The 24625-nt window shown below is 42.1% G+C and overlaps 1 protein-coding gene and 1 long non-coding RNA gene across 3 annotated transcripts in view; one reads left to right on the plus strand and one right to left on the minus strand.

The window, feature by feature from the left end:
* On the minus strand, nucleotides 1–23901 carry LOC123000155 (uncharacterized). Of its 2 annotated transcripts, none has more exons than XR_008961439.1 (2): nucleotides 15187–23901; nucleotides 1–13847 (listed from the first exon to the last, which is right to left on the minus strand). It is a non-coding gene; the product is annotated as an uncharacterized LOC123000155 (long non-coding RNA). The 2 variants fall into 2 exon arrangements; XR_008961440.1 differs by having other exon boundaries at nucleotides 14610–23901.
* Nucleotides 13822–24625, plus strand: part of PTGER2 (prostaglandin E receptor 2) — a 25467-nt gene continuing 14663 nt past the window's right edge. Inside the window, exons 1-2 of the mRNA XM_026480385.4 lie at nucleotides 13822–13968; nucleotides 14552–15441. Of these exons, the coding sequence (XP_026336170.2) occupies nucleotides 13854–13968; nucleotides 14552–15441 (1005 nt within the window). The 5' untranslated portion in view covers nucleotides 13822–13853. The remainder of the gene's footprint in view (nucleotides 13969–14551; nucleotides 15442–24625) is intronic.

Below are 24625 nucleotides of genomic sequence, written 5' to 3' on the forward strand. Positions count from 1 at the left end.
TGAATTTAAGTTTTTATTTTAGCTAGGATATATAACAGATGATATTGTACAACCTGTCAGAGAAATACATTTTTAATATACATTATTACATACAAACATATTCCATATTTTACACACGATACATTATTATAATATATTAACTGAATGCTGCCCTAATCCCTGGGTTAGGATAAGAGTCTGAGTCTTTTATTGGACAATTAATACCCTTTGTACCCCTTGCAACAATAAAATGATCTCTGTGGTATTAGTTTTGTTCTTAATATGTTTAGTTCCTAGCAATCATATACTTAAATGTATTCATAGCAGCTGAACATCCTTGTTCAAATCAATAACTTTAATAGAGGGGACAGACTGATGATTTTCTGATTTTATCATTCTTTCTACATTCTGAGACTAGCATTCTTCTGTGAAATAGAATTTTCCCTCATATTCTGTTACTCTAAGATATATTTATTACAAGAAAAGTTGGATAAACATTTAATTATCTTTAGTTACCCATTATCAAAGTAATAAGTCAATTCATAGGCCATCTCAAATGATGACTTATGAGTTCTCTTTTGACTTTCTCTTTTTTATCTTTATATATAGGCATGTGGATTTTATCAGGTTCACTAGATAATTTTTTTTTTTGGATGTTCTGATTGTTGTAACTTTGGGCAGTGGCTGGACTCCCTATTTTGACATATTTTTTAACTTAAATTTTACAGATAAAATTTCTTCCTTCAGGCTCTATCCTAGTCTTCAATGTATGCTTAATATTTTTTTGCCAATGTTCTTCTCTGTCATTAATTTAGGTAACACTGTTTCTTATATATCTGGGTTTTGTTGCATGTAAACAATTTTCTACCTTTTAATTGTCACCTCAACAATTCATGATCATATAAAGTATTTACCTCTGGCCTGCCACATCAGTAGTTTTTTGTCCATTATCTTTACAGTTTTAAAAATTGTATTGCTATTGTTTCTTCTATTATCTTTGTCTTCACAGGGAAGTAGGCAGGACCAGGGCAGGATGGATTCCATATACTAAGTTGAAGAATTTAGCCTTTATCCTGAGGCAGTGAGAAGACACTGACCAGACATAGGCAGGGGAGTATAAGGCTCAGATCTCCTTTTTGGAATGACCACTCAGGCTGTAATACGGAGAATTGAACCAAGGTGAACAGGACTAGAGCCTGGAAAGCCAGTTAGGAAGACTCCTAACCTGCAATCTAACCAGGTAACCAGATCTAAGAAAGTGGAAGTGCAGAGAGAAAGAAAGTAGACAGATCAGAAAAGTGTCCAAACAGGTTTTGGTGATTATTTACACGTAGATGTCATGGGAGAGGCAAGAGCCAAGGATGACCCCAGGTTTTTGGCTTGAGCAACTGCATGAGCAATGATGCATATTCATTGAGATGGAGAAAAATGGGTGCAAATCCAGCTTGAGGGGGAGTATAGAAGGATGCCTTTACAAATGCCGACATTCACCACAGCTCATTCTAATATAAGCAACCACCTTCCCAACAAATGCACTTTCCTACTCCAGGAGGTAATTACATATTCTTTCTACTTGAAATTGCTAACACTTCCTCAACCTTCTCTTTTTGGACAACTTCCTCATCCTCCCGGCTGATTCTACCAACCTACCTGTCCACACACACTGAATTCCATTCAGTTTCAGTGGAGGAAATGTGCCTGCTCCCCTTTATGACTTGCCTCTACTTGTGCCCTAAATCCTTCTTCTCCCCAAATTCTTTTTTTTTTTTTAAGATTTTTTATTTATTTATTTGACAGAGATAGAGATAGCCAGCAAGAGAGGGAACACAAGCAGGGGGAGTGGGAGAGGAAGAAGCAGACTCATAGCGGAAGAGCCTGATGTGGGGCTCGATCCCATAAAACTAGGATCACGCCCTGAGCCAAAGGCAGACGCTCAACCGCTGTGCCACCTAGGCGCCCCCTTCTCCCCAAATTCTTAAGCGGTTTGCACTGGCAAGTACTGATTTTCTCTTTTGTATCATATTTTTCTCCCTCTCTACATGTGATTTCCATCTACAAGCTACCACCCATTTTTAAAGAAAAACTCTTGACCCCACAACCCCTCCAGCCAACATTGAATTTCTCAGCGCCCCTCATAGCTCTCCAGACTCATTGTCTGCACTGCTCTTTCCTTTCTCATCTTCAGTTCTCTCCCCATTCTCTCCCCTAGTTCCTCTCATGTCGGGTTTTTTTCCCCCACCACTCCACCAAAAGTGTTCTTAGCAGGTCACCAGTGAAGTACTTCCTATAAAAGTCAGTGGCTGCTTCTCTACACTCATTGTTTTAGACTTCTCAGTAGCACCGGTCCAGCCTGCCAGGCGCTTTTTATTCATTCAACACATATTTATTGAGTGCTTACTATATGCCAGGCACAGTTCTAATCTTTGGGACACACCAATGAAGTAAAGAGACAAAGATCCCTACCCTCTAGGAATTGATATTCTACCAGAGGGAGGCACTTAACAAGCAAAAACCAGTGGATAACAAAGTTGTGTGATATATTATAGTCAATAAGGGCTATGGAAAAGAGAAAACAGAAATCAGCAGTGATCTTGCAAAATTTCCTTTAACGCACAATTATCACTAAAACACACCCTATGTGACAAAAGTATTTATTTTTTAAAGATTTTATTTACCTATCTATTTGTTTGTTTATTTATTAGAGAGAGAGAGCTAGTGAAAGAGAGAACACAAGCAGGGGGAGGGGGTAGAAGAAGAAGCATATTCCCTGCTGAGCAGGGAGCCTGATGTGGGACTCAATCCTAGGTCCCTGGGATCATGACCTGAGCTGAAGGCAGATGCTTAACTGACTGAGCCACCTAGGCACCCCGTGACAACATTATTTAATGTCAAATCATAGGCTATGTCTATATGTCCCCACATAATAAAAATGAATCACATTTTCATCTGCTATCCTACTTGAGTCCATATTTTTCTCCCTCCTACTTCTCTTGGGTTTGATGTGAGGACACTGCAGGAAAGAAAAGGTAGAAACTCAGGAGAAGGGATAGTGAAGAGTTGATATTTCATGGCTTGTGATACTACGTATTGGGTTTCTCTTCTCAGAGAAGTTGGAGTGACACCATTTTGCCCCCTGCCCGTCAGCACTGACGTACTTCAGTGAGCTAAACAGCACCACCAAGTGCAGACCAGAACCACTTACACCAAGCCCCTCACTTAGAGCAAGTCTACTGATCATAGAGTGCTGCAAAGCTTCAGCTCTAGGGGAAATAGGATCTAGCTTCCTTTTTATTTTTATTTTTTAATTTTTAAAATTTTATTTTTATTTTTTTAACATATACATATCTATATCTATCTATCTATCTATCTATATATCTATCTTTACTTTTATTTTTTGGATCTAGCTTCTTTTAACAAGCAGACCAACACACTTAGGATCTAGCACCTTTTTTTTTTTTTTTTTTTTTCTGGACAAAATAACGAGATGGAGGAATTCACCCCAAAAGAAAGAATAGGAAGCAGAAGTAATGGCCAGGGATTTAATCAACACAGATATAAGTAAGATATCTGAACTGGAATTTAAAACAACAATTATAAGGATACTGGCTGGGCTTGAAAAATGCATAGAAGACATTAGAGAATACTGTACTACAGATATAGAAGAACTAAAATCTAGTCAGGCTGAAATGAAAAATGCTGTAACCAAGATGCAAACCTGAATGGATGCCATAACAATGAAGATGGATGAAGAAGAGGAACAAATCAGTGATACAGAAAATAAAAATTATGGAGACTAATAGCTGGAAAGAGGAAAGAAAGAAAGGTATTGGATCACAAAGGTGGACTTAGGGAACTTGGAAACTTCTTAAAATGTGATAACATTTATACCATAGGAATCCCAGAAGATGAAGAGAGAGAAAGGGGGGCAGAAGGCTTATTTGAGCAAATTATAGCTGAAAAGTTCCCTAATCTGGAGAAGGACACAGAGCTCGAACTCCAAGAAGCACAGAGACCTCCCATTAAATTCAACAAAAGCTGGTGACCACCAGGACATATCGTAGTCAAATTCACAAACTACGTAAACAAGGAAAGAATCCTGAGAGCAGCAAGGGGTAAAGAAAAAAAGTCCTTAGCCTACAAGGGAAGACAGATCAGGTTTGCAGCGGATCTGTACACAGAAACTTTGCAGGCCAGAAGAGAACATTGAGATATATTCAAAGTGCTGAATGGGAAAAATATGCACCCAGGAATACTTTATCCAGCAACACTGTCATTCAGAATAAAAGGAGACATAAAGCGTTTCCCAGACAAACAAAAACTGAACAAGCCCTGCAAGAAATATTAAAGGAAACTCTTTGAATGGGGAAAAAAAGACCAAAAGCAACAAAGACTACAAAGGAACAGAGAACATCACCAGAACCACCAACTTTACAGGTAACACAGTGACACTAAATTCGTATCTATCAATAATCACCCTGAATGTAAATGGATTAATGGTCCAATCAAAAGACATAGGGTGGGGCACCTGGGTGACTCAGTCAGTTAAGCATCCAAATCTTGATTTTGGCTCAGGTTTTGACCTCAAGCCCCCCATTGGGCTCTGCACTCAGTGCAGCAGCTGCTTATCTCTCTCCCTCCCCCTCTGTTCCTCCCTCTGCGTGTGCTCTCTCTCTCTCTCTCTCTCACACACACACACACTTAAATAAATAAATAAATAAATAAATAAATATCTTTTAAAAAAAGAGAAAGGCATACTTTCCTTAAAAATGGAAGATTTTCATTTAAAAAAAGACATAAGGTATCAGTTGGATAAAAAGAGACCCATCTATGTGCTGCTTACAAGAGACTCATATTAGACCTAATGACACCTGCAGACTGAAAGTGAAGGGATGGAGAGCCATCTATCATGCTAACGGACATCCCAAGAAATCCAGAGTAGCCACACTTATATCAGACAATCTAGATTTTATAACAAGGACTGTAACAAGAGATGAGGAAGGGCATTATATCATAGTAAAGGGGTCTATCCATCAAGGAGATCTAACAATTGTAAATATTTATGCCCCCTACTTGGGAGCACCCAAATATATAAAACTATAACATAAAGAAACTCATTGATAATAATACAATCATAGTAGGGGACTTTAACACCCCACTTACAACAGTGGACAGATCATCTAAGCAGAAAATCAATAAGGAAACAATGCCTTTGAATGATACACTGACCAGATGGACTTAATGGATATATTCAGAACATTTCATCCTAAAGCAGCAGGATACACATTCTTTTTGAGTGCACATGGGACATTCTCCAGAATAGATCACATACTAGGTCACAAATCAGGCCTCAACAAGAACAAAAAGATAGAGATCATACCATGCATATTTTCAGACCACGAGATTGAAACTTGAAGTCAACCACAAGAAAAAGGTGGAAAGAACTCAAATACATGTAGGTTAAAAAACATCCTACTAAAGAATGAATAGGTTAATCCGGAAATTAAAGAAGAACTAAAGAAGTACATGGAAACAAGTAAAATGAAAACACAATGGTCCAAAACCTTCAGGATACAGCAGAGGCAGTCCTAAGAGGGAAGTGTATTACAATACTGGCCTACCTCAAGAAGCAAGAAAAGTCTCAAATACAAAACCTAACCTTATACCTAAAGGAGAGACGGAATGGCAAATGAAGCCTGAAGCCAGCAGCAGAAGAATAATAAAGAGTAAAGCATAAATAAACGATATAGGAACAAATAAACAAACAAAAAAAAGCCAGAACAGATTAAGGAAGTGAAGAGTTGGTTCTTTGAAAGAATTAATAAAATTGATAAACCCCTAGCCAGACTTATCACAAAGGAAAGTGAAAGGACCAAAATAAATAAAATCATGAATGAAAGAGGAGAGATCATAACCAACACCACAGAAAATTACAAATAACCATGAGAATATTATGAAAAAATATATGCCAACAAAATGGGCAATCTGGAAGAAATGGACAAATTCATAGAAACATACAAACTACCAAAAACTGAAACTGGAAGAAATAGAAAATTTGATCAGACCCATAACCAGCAAAGAAATTGAGTTAGTAAGCAGAAATCTCTCAACAAACAAAAGTCCAGGGCCAGATGGCTTCCCAGGGGAATTCTATCAGACATTTAAAGAGGAGTTAATACCTATTCTTCTCAAATTGTTTCCAAAAAATAGAAATGGGAGGATAGTTTCCAAACTCCTCTATGAGGCTAGCATTACCTTAATTCCAAAACCAAACAAAGACCCCACTAAAAAGGAGAATTATAGGCCAATATCTCTGATGAACATGAATGTAAATATTCTCAACAAGATACTAGAAAATTTAATCCAGCAGTACATTTAAAGAATTATTCATCATGATCAAGTGGGATTTATTCCTGGGCTGCAGGGGTGGTTCAGTATTCACAAATCAATTAATGTGATACATCACATCAATAAAAGAAAGGATAAGAACTTTATGATCCATTCAATTGATGCAGAAAAGCATTTGACAAAATACAGCATCAAGTCTTGCTAAAAAAAAAACACACAATAAAGTAGGGATAGATAGAACATATCGCAATATTATAAGGTCATATACAAAAGACCCACAGCTAATATCATCCTCAGTGGGGAAAAACAGAGCTTTTCCTTTATGGTCAGGAACAAGACGGGGATGTCCACTTCATTATTACTATTTAACATAACACTAGAAGTCTTCCCTCAGCAATTAGACAGCAAAAAGAAATAAAAGGCATCCAAACTGGCAAGGAAGAAGTTAAACTTTCATTATTTGCAGATAACATGATACTCCATGTAGAAAACCCAAAAGACTCCACCAAAAACTTACTAGAAGGAATATATGAATTCAAAAAGTTGCAAGATATAAAATCAATGTACAAAAATCTGTTGCATTTCTATATACCAATAATGAAGCAATAGAAAAAGAAATCAAGGAATTCATCCCATTCACAATTGTACCAAAAACTGTAAGACACCTAGAAATAAACCTAACCAGAGAGGTAAAAGATCTGTACTCTGAAAACTATAGAATACTTATGAAGGAAATTTAAGAGGACACAAAGAAATGGTAAAACATTCCAGCTCATGTATTTGAAGAACAAATATTGTTAAAATGACTACACTATCCAAAGCAATCTACACATTTAATACAATCCCTATCAAAGTACCACCAGCATTTATCACAGAGCTAAAACAAACAAACCTAAAATGTGTATGGAACCACAAAAGACCCCAAATAGCCAAAGCAATCCTGAAAAAGAAAAACAATGCTGGAGGCATCACAATTCCAGACATCAAGCTATATGACAAAGCTGTTGTCATCAGGACAGTATGGTACTGGCACAAAAACAGACACATCAATCAATGGAACAGAATAGAAAACCCAAAAATGGACCCATAACTTTTTGGTCAACTAATCTTTGACAAAGCAGGAAAGAATATCTAATGGGAAAAAAACACAACAACAACAACAACAACAACAACAACAGTCTCTTCAACAAATGGTGTTGGGGAAACTGGACAACAACATGCAGAAGAATGAAACTGGGTCACTTTCTTATACCACAGACAAAAATAAATTCAAAATGGACAAAAGACCTAAATGTAAGTCAGGAAACCATCAAAATCCTAGAGGAGAACACAGGCACTAACAGCATTGGCATCAGCCATAGCAACTTCCTACTAGGTAAGTCTCCCGAGGCAAGGGAAAGAAAAGCAAAAATGAACTATTGGGACTTGATCAAGATAAAAAGTTTCTGCACAACCATGGAAACAATCAACAAAACTAAAAGGCAGCCTTTGGAATGGGAGAAGATATTTGCAAATGACATATCTGATAAAGGGTTAGGATCCAAAATCTACAAAGAACTTAACAAATTCAACACCCAAAAAACAAATAATCCAGTTAAGAAATAGGCAGAAGACGTGAATAAATATTTTTCCAAAGTAGACATCCAGATGGCGGACAGACACATGAAAAGATGCTCAACATCACTCACCATCAGGGGAATACAAATTCAAACTAGAGTGAGATATCACCTCCCACATGTCAGATTGGCTAAAATTAACAACACAGGAAACAACAGGTGTTGGCGAGGATGTGGAGAAAGGGTACCCCTCTTACACTGTTGGTGGGAATGCAAACTGGTGCAGCCATTCTGGAAAACAGTATGATATTCCTCAAAAATTTAAAAATAAAATTACCCTATGGACCAGCAATTGCACTACTAGGTACTTATCCAAAAAATACAAAAATACTAATTCAAAGGAATACATGCACCCTATGTTTATAGAAGCATTATCTACAATGGTCAAACTATGGAAAGAGCCCCGATGTCCATCGATTAATGAACGGATAATGAAGAGGTGGTGTACACACGCACATACAAACACACACACACACAGGAATATTATTCAGCCATAAAAAAGAATGAAATTTTTAAAAAAGAATAAAATCTTGCCATTTGCAGTGATGACACGAATAGATCTAGACGGTGTAATGATAAGTGAAGTTAGACAAAGACAAATACCATATGATTTCATGCATATGTGGAATTTAAGAAACAAACAAGCAAAGAGGGGGTAGAGAGAGACAAACCAAGAAACAAAACTCTTAACTGCGGAGAGCAAACTGATGGTCACAGCGGGGGAGGGGTGAAATAGGTGATGGGCCTCGAGGAGGGCACTCTCTGTGATGAGAACCGCATGACGTATGGAAGATGTCGAATCACTATAGTGCACCTGAAACTAATATAACACCGTATGTTAACTAACTGGAATTTAAATAAAAACTTAAAAAAACCAAAGCAATCTGACTCTAGAACCCTTGCTCTTCGAACTATACTCTGCTGCCTCAGTACATATAGGCCTTAAATTGTTGGGTGAATAAATAAATGGACTACAGATTTCTAGAAGTACAATTTCTGGATCTCAGAGCATGAACATTTTTAGGCCTTTAATGCATATTGCAATATAAGCTATTCAATATGCTTTTAAGTTTTTTAAAAAACAGTATAGAAAAATTTACAAATAATATAACAACAGTGAAAACAAAAAAATGCATAGAAGAAAAATTGAAAGAAACACATCAAGATGTTACGAGTGGTCATTTTTTATGGACACACATTCATGGGTGGCTTTTTTCTTCTAATTTTGGAAAAATTTCTTTTTTTTTTTTAAGATTTTATTTATTTATTTGACAGAGAGAGACAGCCAGCGAGAGAGGGAACACAAGCAAGGGGAGCGGGAGAGGAAGAAGCAGGCTCCCAGCAGAGGAGCCTGATGTGGGACTCGATCCCAGAACCCTGGGATCACGCCCTGAGCCGAAGGCAGACGCTTAACAACTGCGCCACCCAGGCGCCCCTGGAAAAATTTCTGTAATGAGTTGTTACTTTATACAAACACTTGAATAAATATAGCCTGATTTTTGTGTTATATGTACTTTTCTGCCCTATAGTTGGTCTTGTCCTTGGAAGCAAACCTTTCTAAGTAAAGAGAATTTTCATGACTATATTGGATTCTTTGTTCTGTATCAATCTTAAAAAGGAAATTAGAATCATAGACAATTGGCCTTCCTGACATTATTGGAGTAACTCATTTGATCTAACTCCTGGTGCTAATAAGCGGTTCTGATATTTGCCGTCTAAGGACAAGAGAACTATTGTACTCCTATATCCGTTTGTAAAGCACTTTTTATTGACTCAGGTTTTGCAAAGACTTTATCAAATTGTTTCTCAAACAATCCTATGAGGTTGTAATAAGTCCCATCAAGCCTTGGATATACACACACCTACGTGAAGGCAAATGTTATAATTTGACATATTAACCTACGTATTTTGTTGCCCAGTGCTTGCTGATAGTCCAGCCTTTTCCCTAGTTTTAGCAGCAGCTGGGGTGTGCTGTTGACTGCCTCAGGGAAAAGACAACGGAACAGAACACAGGTGTCAATGTTTGGCATAGGACTTTTGAAAGACTAGGCATAGAGGAGACCTAGGTCCAAAGAGACGAGAAAGAGCAAAGTTGTCCCACTTCTTCCCCAGCTGGGTCCACAGGCTGTAAAGTAGGGAAGGTGAAGTTCAAGAGAACAAGAGAGCTTAAATGTTAACACAGGAGTTTCCTAGGTAATGTGGGCTCTGCACCCCAGATCTCAGAGAGGTTTGAGGGATCTGAGAGAACAGAAAACCCATGCTTCACTTCTTGGGTAAAAACAGAGCAAGACTCACATGATATGGGAAGAGTGAGAATATTTCCAATGAGCACAAAAGTAATGATGACAAGGAAAGAAAGGTGACCAGATGTGATTAGTCCTTAAGTTCACTCTTTGTTCTGCCAACTCCAAGCTGCTATAAATTTTAGTTCTAGAATTTTCATTCAGTTCTTTTTTATAATTTCTATTTCTCTACTAAGATTCTGTACCTACCCACTCACAATTATCCTTAATTTTTTTAACCTGTCTCAAAATTGGCTTTTATTGATTGCATTTTGGGTTTTTTTTTTTTCTTTAATTTTGTTTCCACCTTTATGAGAGAGAGACTTCCTGGCAATGGTAGTATCAGAATTGGGTTAAGGGATGGCAAAAATCTAATGTCAAAAGCAGTCACTTGAAGTAGGGCAGGGCATCATCTCATTAGACATGGTGCAAAATACATGATGATTTCCAATCTTCAAATAAGGACAGTTGCAGAACCCTTAGGGAAATATAAGGATATCTCCAATCTTCTTCAGTCTCAAACTACTGGCCCACTTGCTAAACGGTAGAACTGGAAAGGATTTAAAACATTAGCATCTAACTCCCTGCTTTCTGACAAGCAGAAAAGACAGTCTCCTCCAATGATTAACCGTTTTTTCTAAACAAAAAGCAGCTTCCTTGAATTTCCTAATGCAAAGGTAATACATATTTATAGAAAAATCAGCCAAAACAGACAGCCATAAAGAAGAAAGTACTACCCAGAGAAATTACTACTCACATTTTGCTGACCATCCTTCTAGATACTGCTCTAAGCAAATATTTATGCATACAATTTTATATGAATGAAACAACATACATGCTTTTAACTCAATATGTGGTAAAGATTATTATCAAGAAATACAGATACATGTCATCCTTTTTAATGACTCTATATTCCCTTACATGGGTGTACCAAAACTTATTAAACCAGTCCTCTATGGAAGGACATTTAGTTCTAGATTCTTGCAATAATGAACATTCTTCCTGCTGTGTGTGTGTGTACCTGACAACTTTGTGTATTTGTCAGATTATGTCCCCTTGAGGCAGTACATTTCTATAACATTATTTCTGGGCTGAAGCATATTCAGAATTTGTGATAATTAATAAACCATTCTTACCAGGAAAGTTGTACCCACACTCACACTTCTACCAACCCCCTTTCTCTCTCTCTTTGGTCATATTGGATACGCATAATCTTTTCAAACTTTATCAATACGTCAGGCAAAAAGTAACATCCAAATTATGTTGAGTGATTTGTCAGTGAGCTCTAATGCAGTATCAAGGATGGGTATTGTGCCAAGTGCTCCTTTTTGCCTTTAAATGGACAGTGTGTGCAATATGCAGAGATCTGTAATGTAAATGAGATGGTCTAGCTTCCATACTGCTAGCTTTGCACTAAATTTGTATATCCTTGGGTAAGATACTCAACTTTTCTGTGCGTCAGTTTCATCAACCTGCGAATGAAGGACTTGGAATGGGTGTTCTTGCACTTCGTTTCTGGCTGTAAGAACGGGGTCGTGGCAAACCCACTGTGCAGATCTGCAGCAGACACTGTCGGCTCACCAACCCAGTGCCACTCCCAGCCCCTTCTCCCGGCCTGCCTCTGCTCTGGAAGAAGTCGGAAATGTTCAATAGCCCCCCTTTCTCAGCCTCCTTTGGTGCTAGGGAGTGGCCATTTGACCAAATTCTGGCAAATGAGACATGAAGGGAGGGCTATCGGGGTACTTCTGGAAAACCAGCTTTTCTGATGAAAGAAACAGGCACAAGAGAGAGCAAGCTCACAGAGGCTGCCTCTTTCTCACCCTCTGTTTTCAGTGCAGACTTAATGCCTAGACTGTGGGGCAGTGTGGTAACTTTATACTGAGTCGACCCAGCTGAGCAGTATCTGTTCTTCAGAATCCTCCATGGTTTCAAGGTTAACATTAGCCACAAGAGAAGTGTTGCATGAGATTGAGAAGGCAACAATGAAGCAGCAGCCATGGTCTTCATGCTCTGAAGGACAATGCAGGGCTCCAGGCATGGTGATAACTCTAGTACATTGTCACTGATCTGCCAGCTTGCCTCACTGGTATGAGGCAGGGCAGCACACAGAATCCAGCGGCCATCAGATCTCCTCCTTCAGCTTCTCTGCATCCTAAGCCAAGGGCATGTGTAGCCCCATGAAGGGTGGCAGCTTCTCCCACAGTATACCTGCATTATCAAGGTCAGAGGTAGTAAGAGACATATACAAATCCAGCCTGTCTTTGAAGATTCTAGTTGTTCATGAATTCCAGTTTATCCCTGTAGGTTCCAAGCCTGTACTTGCTTTTATCCACAACCAGCTTTCTACCCTGACCACCATTCTGTCTGACCTATGGTGACTTCAGGTTCAGTCAACACTAGAACCAAAGACAGCAAACAGCTTTGCATGGACTTCTCCAGGAGCTCCCACAATCATGTAGGGTCTAATGCATCACTTTCCAATAGAACTTCTGTGACGATCGAAGTGTTTTGTATATGAACTGCCCAATATGAAAGCCACTAATCATATGCATATGGCTACTGAGCACTTGAAATGTACCTAGTGCAACTGAGAAACTACATTGCTAATTTTAACTCATTTAAATTTAAATTGCCACATGCGGCTAGTGGCTACCATATTGAACAGCACAGGTCTCGTGCCTAATAATAAATCTCTCATTCTTCATCACAACGGTTCTATTTCTCTGGTTGCATCCTGACTGATCTAGGGAGCGACTGGTGACTACATGGGGAAGAACATGTAGACAGAAAGCCAGCATGCTAGGGATGAAGGGCTAGAGAACAGAAAGAGACTGGGTCCTGGGAGACTCACCTCTCTATGACTGCTGAACTTCTTATTTGAGAAAAATAGACTCCCTTTGAACTTGCCCTGTTGAGGGCCCCATCTCCATTCCAATCCCCAGGCCAGAGCTAAAGTATTCATGGAGAGCAAGCAGGTTGTTGTAAGATATGTTCTTAAGCAGCTAATTTTTTCTTTGTTTCACCATGACGGCTTTTACCCCTTGCCTGTTTCCTGTGCAGGTCCCTCCATCTCCCAGTCCTTCCTCCTTCCCAAGTGAATATGACCTTCCTTACAGAATATAATTACCCCCCTTTGTCTGTCAAACTGGATTTTGTTTGTTTAAACAGTTTTAAACGCCGGCCCATTTTCAGGAGTCTGCAATTGTGACAAGGGATGTTGTAGACAACCACTTTTGTCAGTTGTAGTTTCTAAAACTGGCCACTTACTAATAAGCTTTACCAGGAATGGGTCTTTCCAGATGTGCTCTGCACCGTTAACGTGAAAAAATTAATCCTGAAGCAGGTTTTCTTTCAAGGCTGTGCTTGACTAGAGAACAATGTGCAATGATTTCAAGCTGTGTTCACAAACAATTTTACACACAAGGAACATTTCTTTCTTTTCTTGCTTGCTTAAACAAGTGGTTATCCGTTATGGTGTTGACATAGGAAAAGGCGAAATGCTGGCCACCGAATCAAAGCAACAGTGCAACAGGCAGCTCGGCGGGGCGCGCGGTTTGGTTCCTGGGACAACCAGCGAGCTTTTCACTTCCTCCTAATTTTGGTCCCGCCCTCTTAGTTTATCTTCCTGAGAATGCAAAAGAATAAGAAAAAGAACAGATTGGTCCTACTGCAAGCGGTCTTTGGTGCCTGTTGTTCCCATCTTGCACACATCTCCCGGGACTGGGTCCTTCCAACTTTATTGTTCGGTGAGTCCCTTTGCTTTCCGGTTGTTGCCTGCTGTGAATTCTGCGCACACCCACAAGTGCCCGCACTCTCTCCCGGCCCTCTGCGGGGCGAAACGCCTCCTGGCCAAGGTCAGCGGCCGTGCGGCTCCCAGCACCCAACCCCGAGGGAACGGAGCCCTGGACGCCGCTCCCGCCCAGCGCCGCGCGGGGCTGACGCTGCGGCCCCCTCTGCTCGCCCTCCCGGCTGAGGGACTCGCGGTGCCCCCACGGGTGTGACGCGCGTTCCACGTCTTGGCAGCTGGCGGGCGCTAGCCCCGGGCGCCGTGACACGGCGTCTGCGGCCGTCCCCAGGCGGGTGCGGAAGCGGCGGCGGCTGCCCCCCGGGTGCGGGCTCCCGGCTGAGGCGGGTGCGGACCCGCCGAGGAGCCTCGCGCGCCGCCCGGATGCGGCGGCATAGTGGTGGCCTCTCCGAGAGCAACGCGAGCCCTGGGGCCGAGCCTGCCCTGGGCGCGCTGGGGGCCGGAAGGGGGCTCTGGACTTGGGTCCCTCCCCCTTTCCTTCAGCTTCTCGGAGCCCTCCTGCTCTCAGACCCTCCTCCTCCTAGGGCCCAGCCGGGAGAGGAGGGCGCCTCTCTCCTCCCCGCACTCCACCATGGGCAATACCTCCAGCGATTCCTCGTCGGAGAACTGCACGCTCTCGCAGTGGCTCCCCTCCGGGGAAAGCCCGGCCATCAGCTCGGTGATGTTCTCGGCCGGGGTAGTGGGGAACCTCATCGCGCTGGCGCTGCTGGCGCGCCGCTGGCGGGCGGACGCGGGACGCAGCGCAGGACGCGGGAACGCTATCTCCCTGTTCCACGTGCTGGTGACAGAGCTGGTGTTCACCGACCTGCTCGGGACCTGCCTCATCAGCCCGGTGGTGCTGGCTTCCTACGCTCGGAACCAGACCCTGGTGGCACTGGCGCCCGAGGGCCGTGTGTGCACCTACTTCGCCTTCGCCATGACCTTCTTCAGCCTGGCCACGATGCTCATGCTCTTCGCCATGGCCCTGGAGCGCTACCTAGCCATCGGGCACCCCTACTTCTACCAGCGCTGGGTCACGCGCCGAGGCGGCTTGGCCGTGCTGCCCACCATCTACACGGTCTCTCTGCTCTTTTGCTCCCTGCCGTTGCGAGACCCCAGGCAGTACGCCCAGTACTGCCCCGGGACGTGGTGCTTCATCAAGCACGACAAGACCACGTACCTGCGGCTGTACGCCACCGTGCTGCTCTTCCTCATCCTCGCGGTGCTCGCCTGCAACCTCAGTGTCATCCTCAACCTCATCCGCATGCACCGTCGGAGCAGGAGAAGTCGCTGCGGACCGTCACTGGGTAGCTGCCGGGACGGCCCTGCGGTCCGCAGGAGAGGGGAAAGGGTGTCCATGGCGGAGGAAACGGACCACCTCATTCTCCTGGCTATTATGACCATCACCTTTGCGGTCTGCTCCTTGCCTTTCACGGTAAGTTAACTCACTTCGTTTCCACAGCCCCGCTCTGAGCAGCCTTCTCTTTCCCCTCTCCCTCCTACCCTTTCCATCACCATACCTTTGCAATTTGTAAAAATAGGTTCTGATTCTTGAGGTCTAGAGCCTTCTCCTCTCGCTTCTCACCTTTACCCCACTTCCTTCCTCCCCTAACCCTGGCGTTCCGTGGCTCTGTGCTAGCGTTTCTCACACCTAATACAGTCCCCCTGAAAGGGATTCTTGGTCCCCCGCTAAGCCGGCCCAGACCCCCAGCCTAGAGTTAAAAGAGGGGATATGCCCCTGTCCGCCTCTGCTAACCTGGTTTCATGCCTGAGGAGGACGCAGCCCCTTCCACCTGTGGATGGGTATTAGCTGCAACCTGACTTCCCAGAGCTGCAGTTCGCCTCTAGGTATTTCCCACCCACTGGTGCAAGTTCTCCATGTTTGCCTTCTGTTTCTCCCAGCACAAAATGTGGTACCCAACATATGGCATTGCAGCTGCCACTGAGAATGGTCCCAGGTGAGAAGGGTCCCTGTTGATAAGTTCAGAGCATTAATTATGTGTCCTTAAATTTCAACTATTACAGAGTTTACAAGTTTCCCAATTTACATATTAGGAGCATAACTCTTTGTGGCCATGAAAAAAATCTGGACATTATATTATGTCCATAATGATAATTAAAGGAAAAGATGGTTGCTTAGGAAAACCCCTTGCTAAACTCTTGCAATTCCTCTAAAGGAGGCATTTGTACCTTCTTACAAAATATCCTCTTCATATCATTATCAGAAATATCTACAGGTGTTCTTCAGCTTATAGTCATGCATTTGTTGAGCACAAAGCCACACACAGGATTGGCTGGTGCATCTCAGGGATGGGAGAGTTAGGTACGTCCAGCAGGTGCAGTGACCTAGCAGGCCAGAGGCTGCCCCAGGGAACTGAAGACAGGAACCCAGGTTTGGGAATGGCTGCTGTCCTAGTTTGGGGCAAGATTAGCAGTTAGTTCTGTGACACTGTGAGTTCGAGCTGCCCCAGGTGTAACACAGGTAGCAGAGCCTGGGATGTGTCTGAGCAGGGTCTCTTACTGGAAGCTGGGGACGAGGAGTTTTGGTAGCCCCACTTCCCACTCTTCAGAAGAACAAGACTGACCCCACAGGGAGTGAGCAGTTGGCAGTGACTCCCTCCTGCCACAGTCTTGGAGAAAAGAAAGAGACAGTGCCTACCATGAGTAGGTCTGAGCTGTAGAAACTAAAGAAGTAACTTTCTCTTACTTCCCACCTCCATCACTGCTGTTAGATTATCTTCACATGCTCACCCTCCGGGGTGGGAAAGGACAGCCGCCCTCCTAAATGAACCGATTCACAGCTATGTTCTCTTCTCCCTGGTCCCCATTGTCCTCACACTCTTGTTCTCTGTCAGGGCAGAAGCTGGTCTAAATCCGTAAGTGACAGGAAGGTACCCCCTAATGAAACGAGGTAGCACTGTGGGACCCTGCCTCTTCCATTCCACCCTGAACCAGGGAGTTTGTGCACAAGAAGGCTGTGATGTGGAAACCGTCATGGCTTCTATGCCCTTCTTTTGTTTTACGAGTAGAAAATTTAATGTCATATTAGAAGTTAAATCAACTTTTTGGGGTCAGGACAGAGATGCAGAACACATATCTATGAGAAAAAGCATTTCCAGTTCCACTAAACAACTTAGAATCCAACTTAGAGGCCATAAACCCTTTCTGAGTTGGGCAGTGCTGGTCTTGGCCTGGTGAGAATTGGGAGGTCAGTTCTTGGAGTCTCATCTGTGATTTTCGAGTGTATATTTAAAAATACCCCTTACCCCCAGCCACTTAAATAGCTTGGGAATGGGCTCCAAGGGCACCACATGCTTGTGAACAGGATTATTATTCCCTAAGCCCTTTAGAGGAAGAGAACAGGAGGAAAAGGTCTCTTCTTTGATCGTGACTAACCCATTGCATAAATATATTATAAAACGTAAAGGCAGTAATTTTCAAGAGGTTTCCCTGTTTTCAAGTAAACTTGCCTTTTATCATGAGAACTCAGTCATTGCTGTTGATTTTCAAGTCTCCCTGTGTATACATACACACACGCACCCACACAAACACACACATATATTTATGAATATTTATTTCCCCCTTTATTTACTATTAAGCCAGGGGCAGCTCCAGAGTTGCCACATGGAAGGGGCTTAGAGCTAGAAGTCCGGTTAGAAGGAATGGGGAGTAGGAGGCTTGCTCTGAAGCTGTGCTTTTAGTTAGATTGCCCGTCTATGGCTTGAGGATGCCAGATGAAGATTACGAGGGCCCTTTATGATAGTGGCATTGACACTATCACTAGATATTATCCGGGTTTGCTTCTGCATGTATGCATGGCAAAGATTCCCAAAGAGTAGGGGAGAAACCTAGAGTGAACATAGTTAGAAAGCCAGACATGCTGATCCTTGCCTTGGGGCCAACATGACATGTTATCTAGATGAAGAATGGGTAGCTCACTAGGCCCCAAATAGATATTTGAACTGTACCTTGAATGGGAAGTATCAAGTTGTCTTTTAAGTAAGGAAATTTACATTGACTGTTGACTAATTTTACTTTGTCAATAGATTATTGGTACTTGTTAGAACCTTTCATTTACATAGCACTTTAAACCTTACGAAATGCTGTAGTATCCTGATTTTGGTTATCTCGGGAAGGGCTTATCTGATGATTCGAAAGTCACAGTTACTGTTTGGTGCATACATCCTGATATTTCAGAATGCTTGCCATGGGCCCTGGCGGGGGGGGGGGGGCACTTTCCCCTCATGTCCTTTTAGTCTACTTGGCCCACACTAAAATTGTGGTCAGAAATGGCCTCCACCACTCTCCCACACAAGGCAGGAATCCTTTCCACACATCCTAACTGGAACACCGTTAGACAAGGCAAAGACTTGTGGTTGCCTTCGGAAATTCTGCTGTCCCTCCAACAGAACAGATGCAGTCCAGTAGAAGTACAGTTGAGCCACACATGGAATTTTAAATGTTCTGTTAGCCAAATGACAAAAAGTAAAAAGAAACAATAAAAATTAATCAATGTTTTATTTAACCCGATATATCCAAAATATTACCACTTCAAAATGTAATCAATGTAAAGTGACTATTAATGAGCTATTCCAACTAATTGATTTCCTTGTTCCCAGAAAGTACTAGCAATCTACTCTATGTCTGTCTGTTTCTTCCTCAGGAAAACAGAGCTGTTTTCTATGTCCCTCAAAAGTAGGCCACACCACTGGCCCAGTAAAGAGGAGATTTCACAGCTGTGTACCCAGTGGGGCACCAGCCTTTTCCAGCACTCCTGGAGTGAGGGAAGGAGGAGAGTGGGGAATTTAAGAAACCCGAAACTATTCATGTCAGTGTTGTCCCAGGGTGGGGGCAGGTTAGAATTACTGCTTCCTCCAAGAACACCAGTCTAGGACTTCCAATGTTTGGAAGAGAAAACTATCAAAATGTAAAATACCCAGCACCCTGTAATGAAGCCAAGTTCAACTTTCAAATACCATTATTATCAGCCTCAAAATGGCTAACATTTTGAGTGCTAATTTTTACATATACTAACCCATTACCTTCACAACAACCTGTAAAGTAGATAGTATTATTGTTCCTGTTTTACAGATGAGGCAAGTAACACCCTGGGTCCCCCAGCTAGTAAACACTGGGATTCACAGCCAGACAGTTTAAAAATGCACAGAGCCTATCCTCTTAACCACAGTACTATCAGAGAAAAAGTACTTCTTTCAGGGGTAACATGTGAAAAGATGAATCCAAGATTTCATAAAGGAATGGTGAGGATGTTATAAATATCTGGATCACTTTGTCTCAATTCAAACTTGTTAGCTTTTTTAAAAAAATTTATTTGAGAGAGAGAGAGAGAGCACGCACACCCCAGTGGGCAGGGGGAGGGAAGCAGAGGGGGAAAGAATCCCAAGCAGACTTGGGATTGAGCACGGAGCCCGAGGGTTGGCGGGGCGGGGGGCAGTGTGATCCCACAACCCTGAGATCATGACCTGAGCCAAAACCAAGAGTCAACGCTCAACTGACTGAGTCACCCAGGTGCCCCCCAACTTGTTCACTTTACAAATAAAATGGCAAAGACCTTTCTTTCCATGCCGATCAAGGGGCCTGAGCTGGAACCAAGCGTGTGGTTCCTTTTTTCTTCTCCAGTCCTAGGAATTGAAAGGCTGAGACCGAGATTTAAGGAGATTGGCTAATATAAATGCTGGTCTAAATTAAGAAATAGTCAGATTACCCCTCACATAAAATCTTCTGTTGGTATACTAAAACATTTCTTAAGCGATAAAAAAAAACACAAAAAACCACTATGTTGTGGTTAGGAAATGGCATTACTTTGGCTGCCCAATATGAAATCATGCATGGGACCAACAACATATTCCAAACTGTTTATGTACTAACGGGATAGTGTATAAATTAATGAATTCCTCCTTATGTTGATCAGCTGTTGCCATCATTTCACAGAGATAAATAGAAACTTTCTTCCTGAAATGGAACAGAACACAGAAAATATATCAGACCTCCATTCTTGCCTCAGATATTATTTGTGTTTTAATTTCCAACACACGACAAGTTACTTGGTCACTACTTTGCCAATCGCTGTGGACAGCTGCTGGTCATTTTAAACTGCTTTCTACTTGCCATTAGAACATTTTATTCAGTTCTAAAATTTCAAAAGTGAACAATTGGCTCATTCTAAAATTGTCTTCATCTTAAGAAATTCTTCAGTGCTGTAATTTCTAGGCAAACCTGATTAGTGGAAATATGATCTTCAAAATACAGAACAAACTCAAGTAAACAGTACTGGAGTTTCCTGTTCATTCCTGGAACTCTTCATGTAAAATGTAACATGAATGGGGGTTGTAAAACTCATACGAAATGTGTTGATTAGGTACATGCAATATACGACAGTTCTAGTAGGGATAAAAGAGAAATTCAGAACCCTTCATGCATAACCACAGTGAACTTGCTTGTGTTAAGTTATATCCATGTACTACTGGAAATCCCTTTATCATGTCTGCATCGCCAATTATATGCTTGGGATTGATGAAATCATTTTAATGCATGTGACCTTTTATGAGAATGTTCCTCCAAATGAGTGTTTTCATTTGACACCTTTTCCTTTGCCATTACAAAATTGTGGCTGTGCATAAAGACACAATTACACTCAGTTTTTAAAATTTAGATAGCAAGAACCATAGTTCTTTTCCCAAAAGAGAAGCTATGCATTATGTCTACACCATCGGTCAAATTGTTCTTCACTGCTATTTCAGATGATGAAGGCCAGGTCCTCAGTTTAAAGAAAAACAGCTTTTAGGGATGGTGTATTTCTTTTTTTGACATGTCAAGAGCCCATCACAGTATTAAGTTAAAACTAAAGGGGGCGCCTGGGTGGCTGAGTCGGTTAAGAGTCTGCCTTTGGGGATCCCTCCTACATTGTTGGTGGGAATGCAAGTTGGTACAGCCACTCTGGAAAACAGTGTGGAGGTCCCTTAAAAAGTTAAAAATTGAGCTACCCTGTGACCCAGCCATTGCACTACTGGGTGTTTACCCCAAAGATACAGACGTAGTGAAGAGAAGGGCCATATGCACCCCAATGTTCATAGCAGCATTGTCCACAATAGCTAAATCGTGGAAGGAGCCGAGATGCCCTTCAACAGATGACTGGATTAAGTTGTGGTCCATATATACAATGGAATATTACTCAGCTATCAGAACGAATTCTCAACATTTGCTGCAACATGGACGGCACTGGAGGAGATAATGCTAAGTGAAATAAGTCAAGCAGAGAAAGACAACTATCATATGATTTCTCTCATCTATGGAACATAAGAAATAGGATGATCGGTAGGGGAAGAAAGGGATAAAGAAGGGGGGGTAATCAGAAGGGGGAATGAAACATGAGAGACTATGGACTATGAGAAACAAACTGAGGACCTCAGAGGGGAGGGGGTGGGGGAATGGGATAGGCTGGTGATGGGTAGTAAGGAGGGCACGTATTGCATGGTGCACTGGGTGTTATACACAACTAATGAATCATCGAGCCTTACATTGGAAACCGGGGATGTACTGTATGGTGACTAACATAATATAATTAAAAATCATTAAAAAGAAAAAAAAGAGTCTGCCTTTGGCTCAGGTCATGATCTTGGGGTCCTGGGATCGAGTCCTGCCTCAGGTTCCCTGCTCAGCAGGGAGTCTGCGTCCCTCTCCCTCTGCCCCTCTCCCGCTCATGCTCACTCCTCGCTCTCTCTCCCATAAATAAATAAAATCTTTTTTTCAAAAAAAGAATGGAATGGAATAAGATAGGATAGGATGAGATAGAATAGGATCAATAGGATAGAATAGAAATAGCGAGGAACTGATCTCCAGAGACATGGTGTTTAGGAAGACAAGTCTCTTTCCACCTAAAGGTTGAAGACCCAGTTAATCTGCAACTTGGTCTAGTTTCCATTGGCTTCTCCGGTCCTCCATTTTGTAGCTTCTGACCACCAAACTCCATCCTTATCTTGAGCTCACATCCACTGTGCCTCAGTTTATATGACCAAGATACCAAGCTTCATTTTTCTCAGAATAATTTGCTGCCTAAAATTGCCCCCCCAACAGAACACTAGACTGAAGTCTTCTGCAGCTAGGACATATGCACGATGGGAAGGGCCAGGAATAGTGCATTTGGGGAAGGCCAAAATTTCCCGTGGACCAAGGTTCTTCCTACACTCCATGGACAGCAGTTGGATCACTTTGAAATCATTTGTAAAATCTTGTGCTCTGGGGAGTTTCCATAGTGCACATCATTTTTTCAAAGAATTAAGAGCTATCACCCTGGAATATACAGGCCCAGAGCTCTAAACTTTAGCATTAACTCTCTTTGTGTCCAGCCCTGGGATCACCTGAAGCACAAGGCAGGGAATGTTCTTTAATACTGGAGCCATAGCTATGTCCCAGTCTTTCCTTCCCAAGGGACAGAGGCTCCTGTCCCCTCCATAAACCACCTGGGATTTGGGGGAAGAGATTTCTTTAAAACATCATATACCTGGAAAATACTGTCCCCCCAAAAGTTTTGTGTTTAAAAAAATTTTTTTTGAAGTTAGTTGACACCAAACATTTTTTTAAAAGGATTATTTAGGGGCGATGCCTGGTTAGCTCAGTTGGTTAAGCGTCTGCCTTCGGCTCAGGTGGGATTGAGCCCCGCATCAGGCTCCTTGCTCAGCAGGAAGCCTACTTCTCCATCACCCTCTGTTCCTTCCCCTGCTTGTGCTCTCTCTCTCTGTCAAATAAATAAATAAAACTTAAAAAAAAAGGAGTGGCTTATATAAAGCCATAGCCAGGACACCCGAATGTCTTTCACAAGGCAGGTAAACATAATAATCACTGCCTGCAATTTAACTGTGCAAAGTGTGAAGGAAAGAGGGGGTGCCTGGGTGGTTCAGTCCATTGAGCGTCAGACTCTTAACACTGATAAATCACTGACCTCTACCTCTGAAGCTAATAATATACGTTAATTAATTGAATTTAAATAAAAATACTAGTGAAAATATTTTTTAAATAAAATATTTTAGTAAACATCTAATATATTTATACATATGTATAAATTATACATATGTAACACTATGCAGACATATCATGTAGATTACAAAAAAAAAGAAAGTGTGAAGGAAAGAAAAGCCCCAAAGAAAGACAAGTAGATATAGACATGGTTTTTAAATCGATAAACAGGAACAGTCATACCCACAAACCTTTGTGACACCTTTGCAAACAAGGCTCTTACGAAACCATAATCAGTTAGTGGTGAACTTCACGTGAGACTTTTCATCACAGGCCTTTTTTTTTTTTTTTAAGATTTTATTTATTTATTATTTGAGAGAGAGAGAGAGCACAAGCAAGGGGAACAGCAGAGGAAGAAGGAGAAGCAGACTCCTCACTGAGCAGCGAGCCCAGACAAAGGGCATGATCCCAGGACAGCTCAATCCCAGCACTCCAGGATCATGACCTGAGCTGAAGGCAGACGCTTAACCGACTGAGCCACCCAGGTCCCCCACATCACAGGCTTTTTATGTAGAAGGTGGCAGAGTATGTAGTGGCTAAAAGGAAAGTTGTGGTCCCACTGCTTGAGTGTGGCTCTGTGGCTTCCCTACTTACCTGGAGTGTGATTTGGGGCATGGTAACTAATCTTCTAGGCCCTGATTTCCTCCTTACTAAAACAGGAATAATAACATTTTGCAAGTTGGTGTAAGGATTAAACAGAATAAGACTTACAGGGGCGCCTGGGTGGCACAGCGGTTAAGCGTCTGCCTTCGGCTCAGGGCGTGATCCCGGCGTTATGGGATCGAGTCCCACATCAGGCTCCTCCGCTAGGAGCCTGCTTCTTCCTCTCCCACTCCCTGCTGTGTTCCCTCTCTCGCTGGCTGTCTCTCTCTCTCTCTGTCAAATAAATAAATAAAATCTTTAAAAAAAAAAAAAAGAATAAGACTTACAAATGCTTAGCCCTGTGCCTGGCACACATAGGTCTTCAGTAAATATTAACTGCTATCTCCCTAGGGTTCAACTTCCACAGGAAAATCATATTGCATGTTAATGATCAGACACTGCATTCTGGAAGCTCACAATCATTTGTTTGACCAGGCCTAAGCGGATCTTGTGTTTTTAAGTGTGATAAGTGAATAATTTTAAACTCTTTCAGGTGGGTGAAGGTTCTAAAACAGAGGTTCTCAACCTTGGTTGCAGGTTAGAATCACCCAAGTTGGTTTAAAACCCTTGATACCCATGTTACAGCCCCGATTAATTAAATCAGAGTCTGGGGGGGGGGGTGGGAGCAAGCCATCAGCGAGTCTCAACTTCCTCAGGTGATTTCACTGAACAACCAAATAGAGTTCTCATTTGCTCTAACATTCTGAAACCAAGACGGAGTTGCATTCACAGCGGGGAAGTAGTTCAGAAGAACAGTCGCTGTCAGTGCCAAGATGGAGTTCTCCACGGGACGCTGAAAGGGTTCTTTCTATAGAAGGTGAATCTAAAGAACACTGATTTTCATCTGTACCCCTTTGTAGGTATCAAAACAAGCTATATTCTTGGCAAAGCCCCGTAGAGAGAGCCTATCCTCTCTTGTTTAGATTTTTCTCATAGCAAATTGA

Source organism: Ursus arctos, unplaced genomic scaffold, assembly GCF_023065955.2.
Source record: "Ursus arctos isolate Adak ecotype North America unplaced genomic scaffold, UrsArc2.0 scaffold_25, whole genome shotgun sequence".
NCBI lineage: Eukaryota > Metazoa > Chordata > Mammalia > Carnivora > Ursidae > Ursus > Ursus arctos.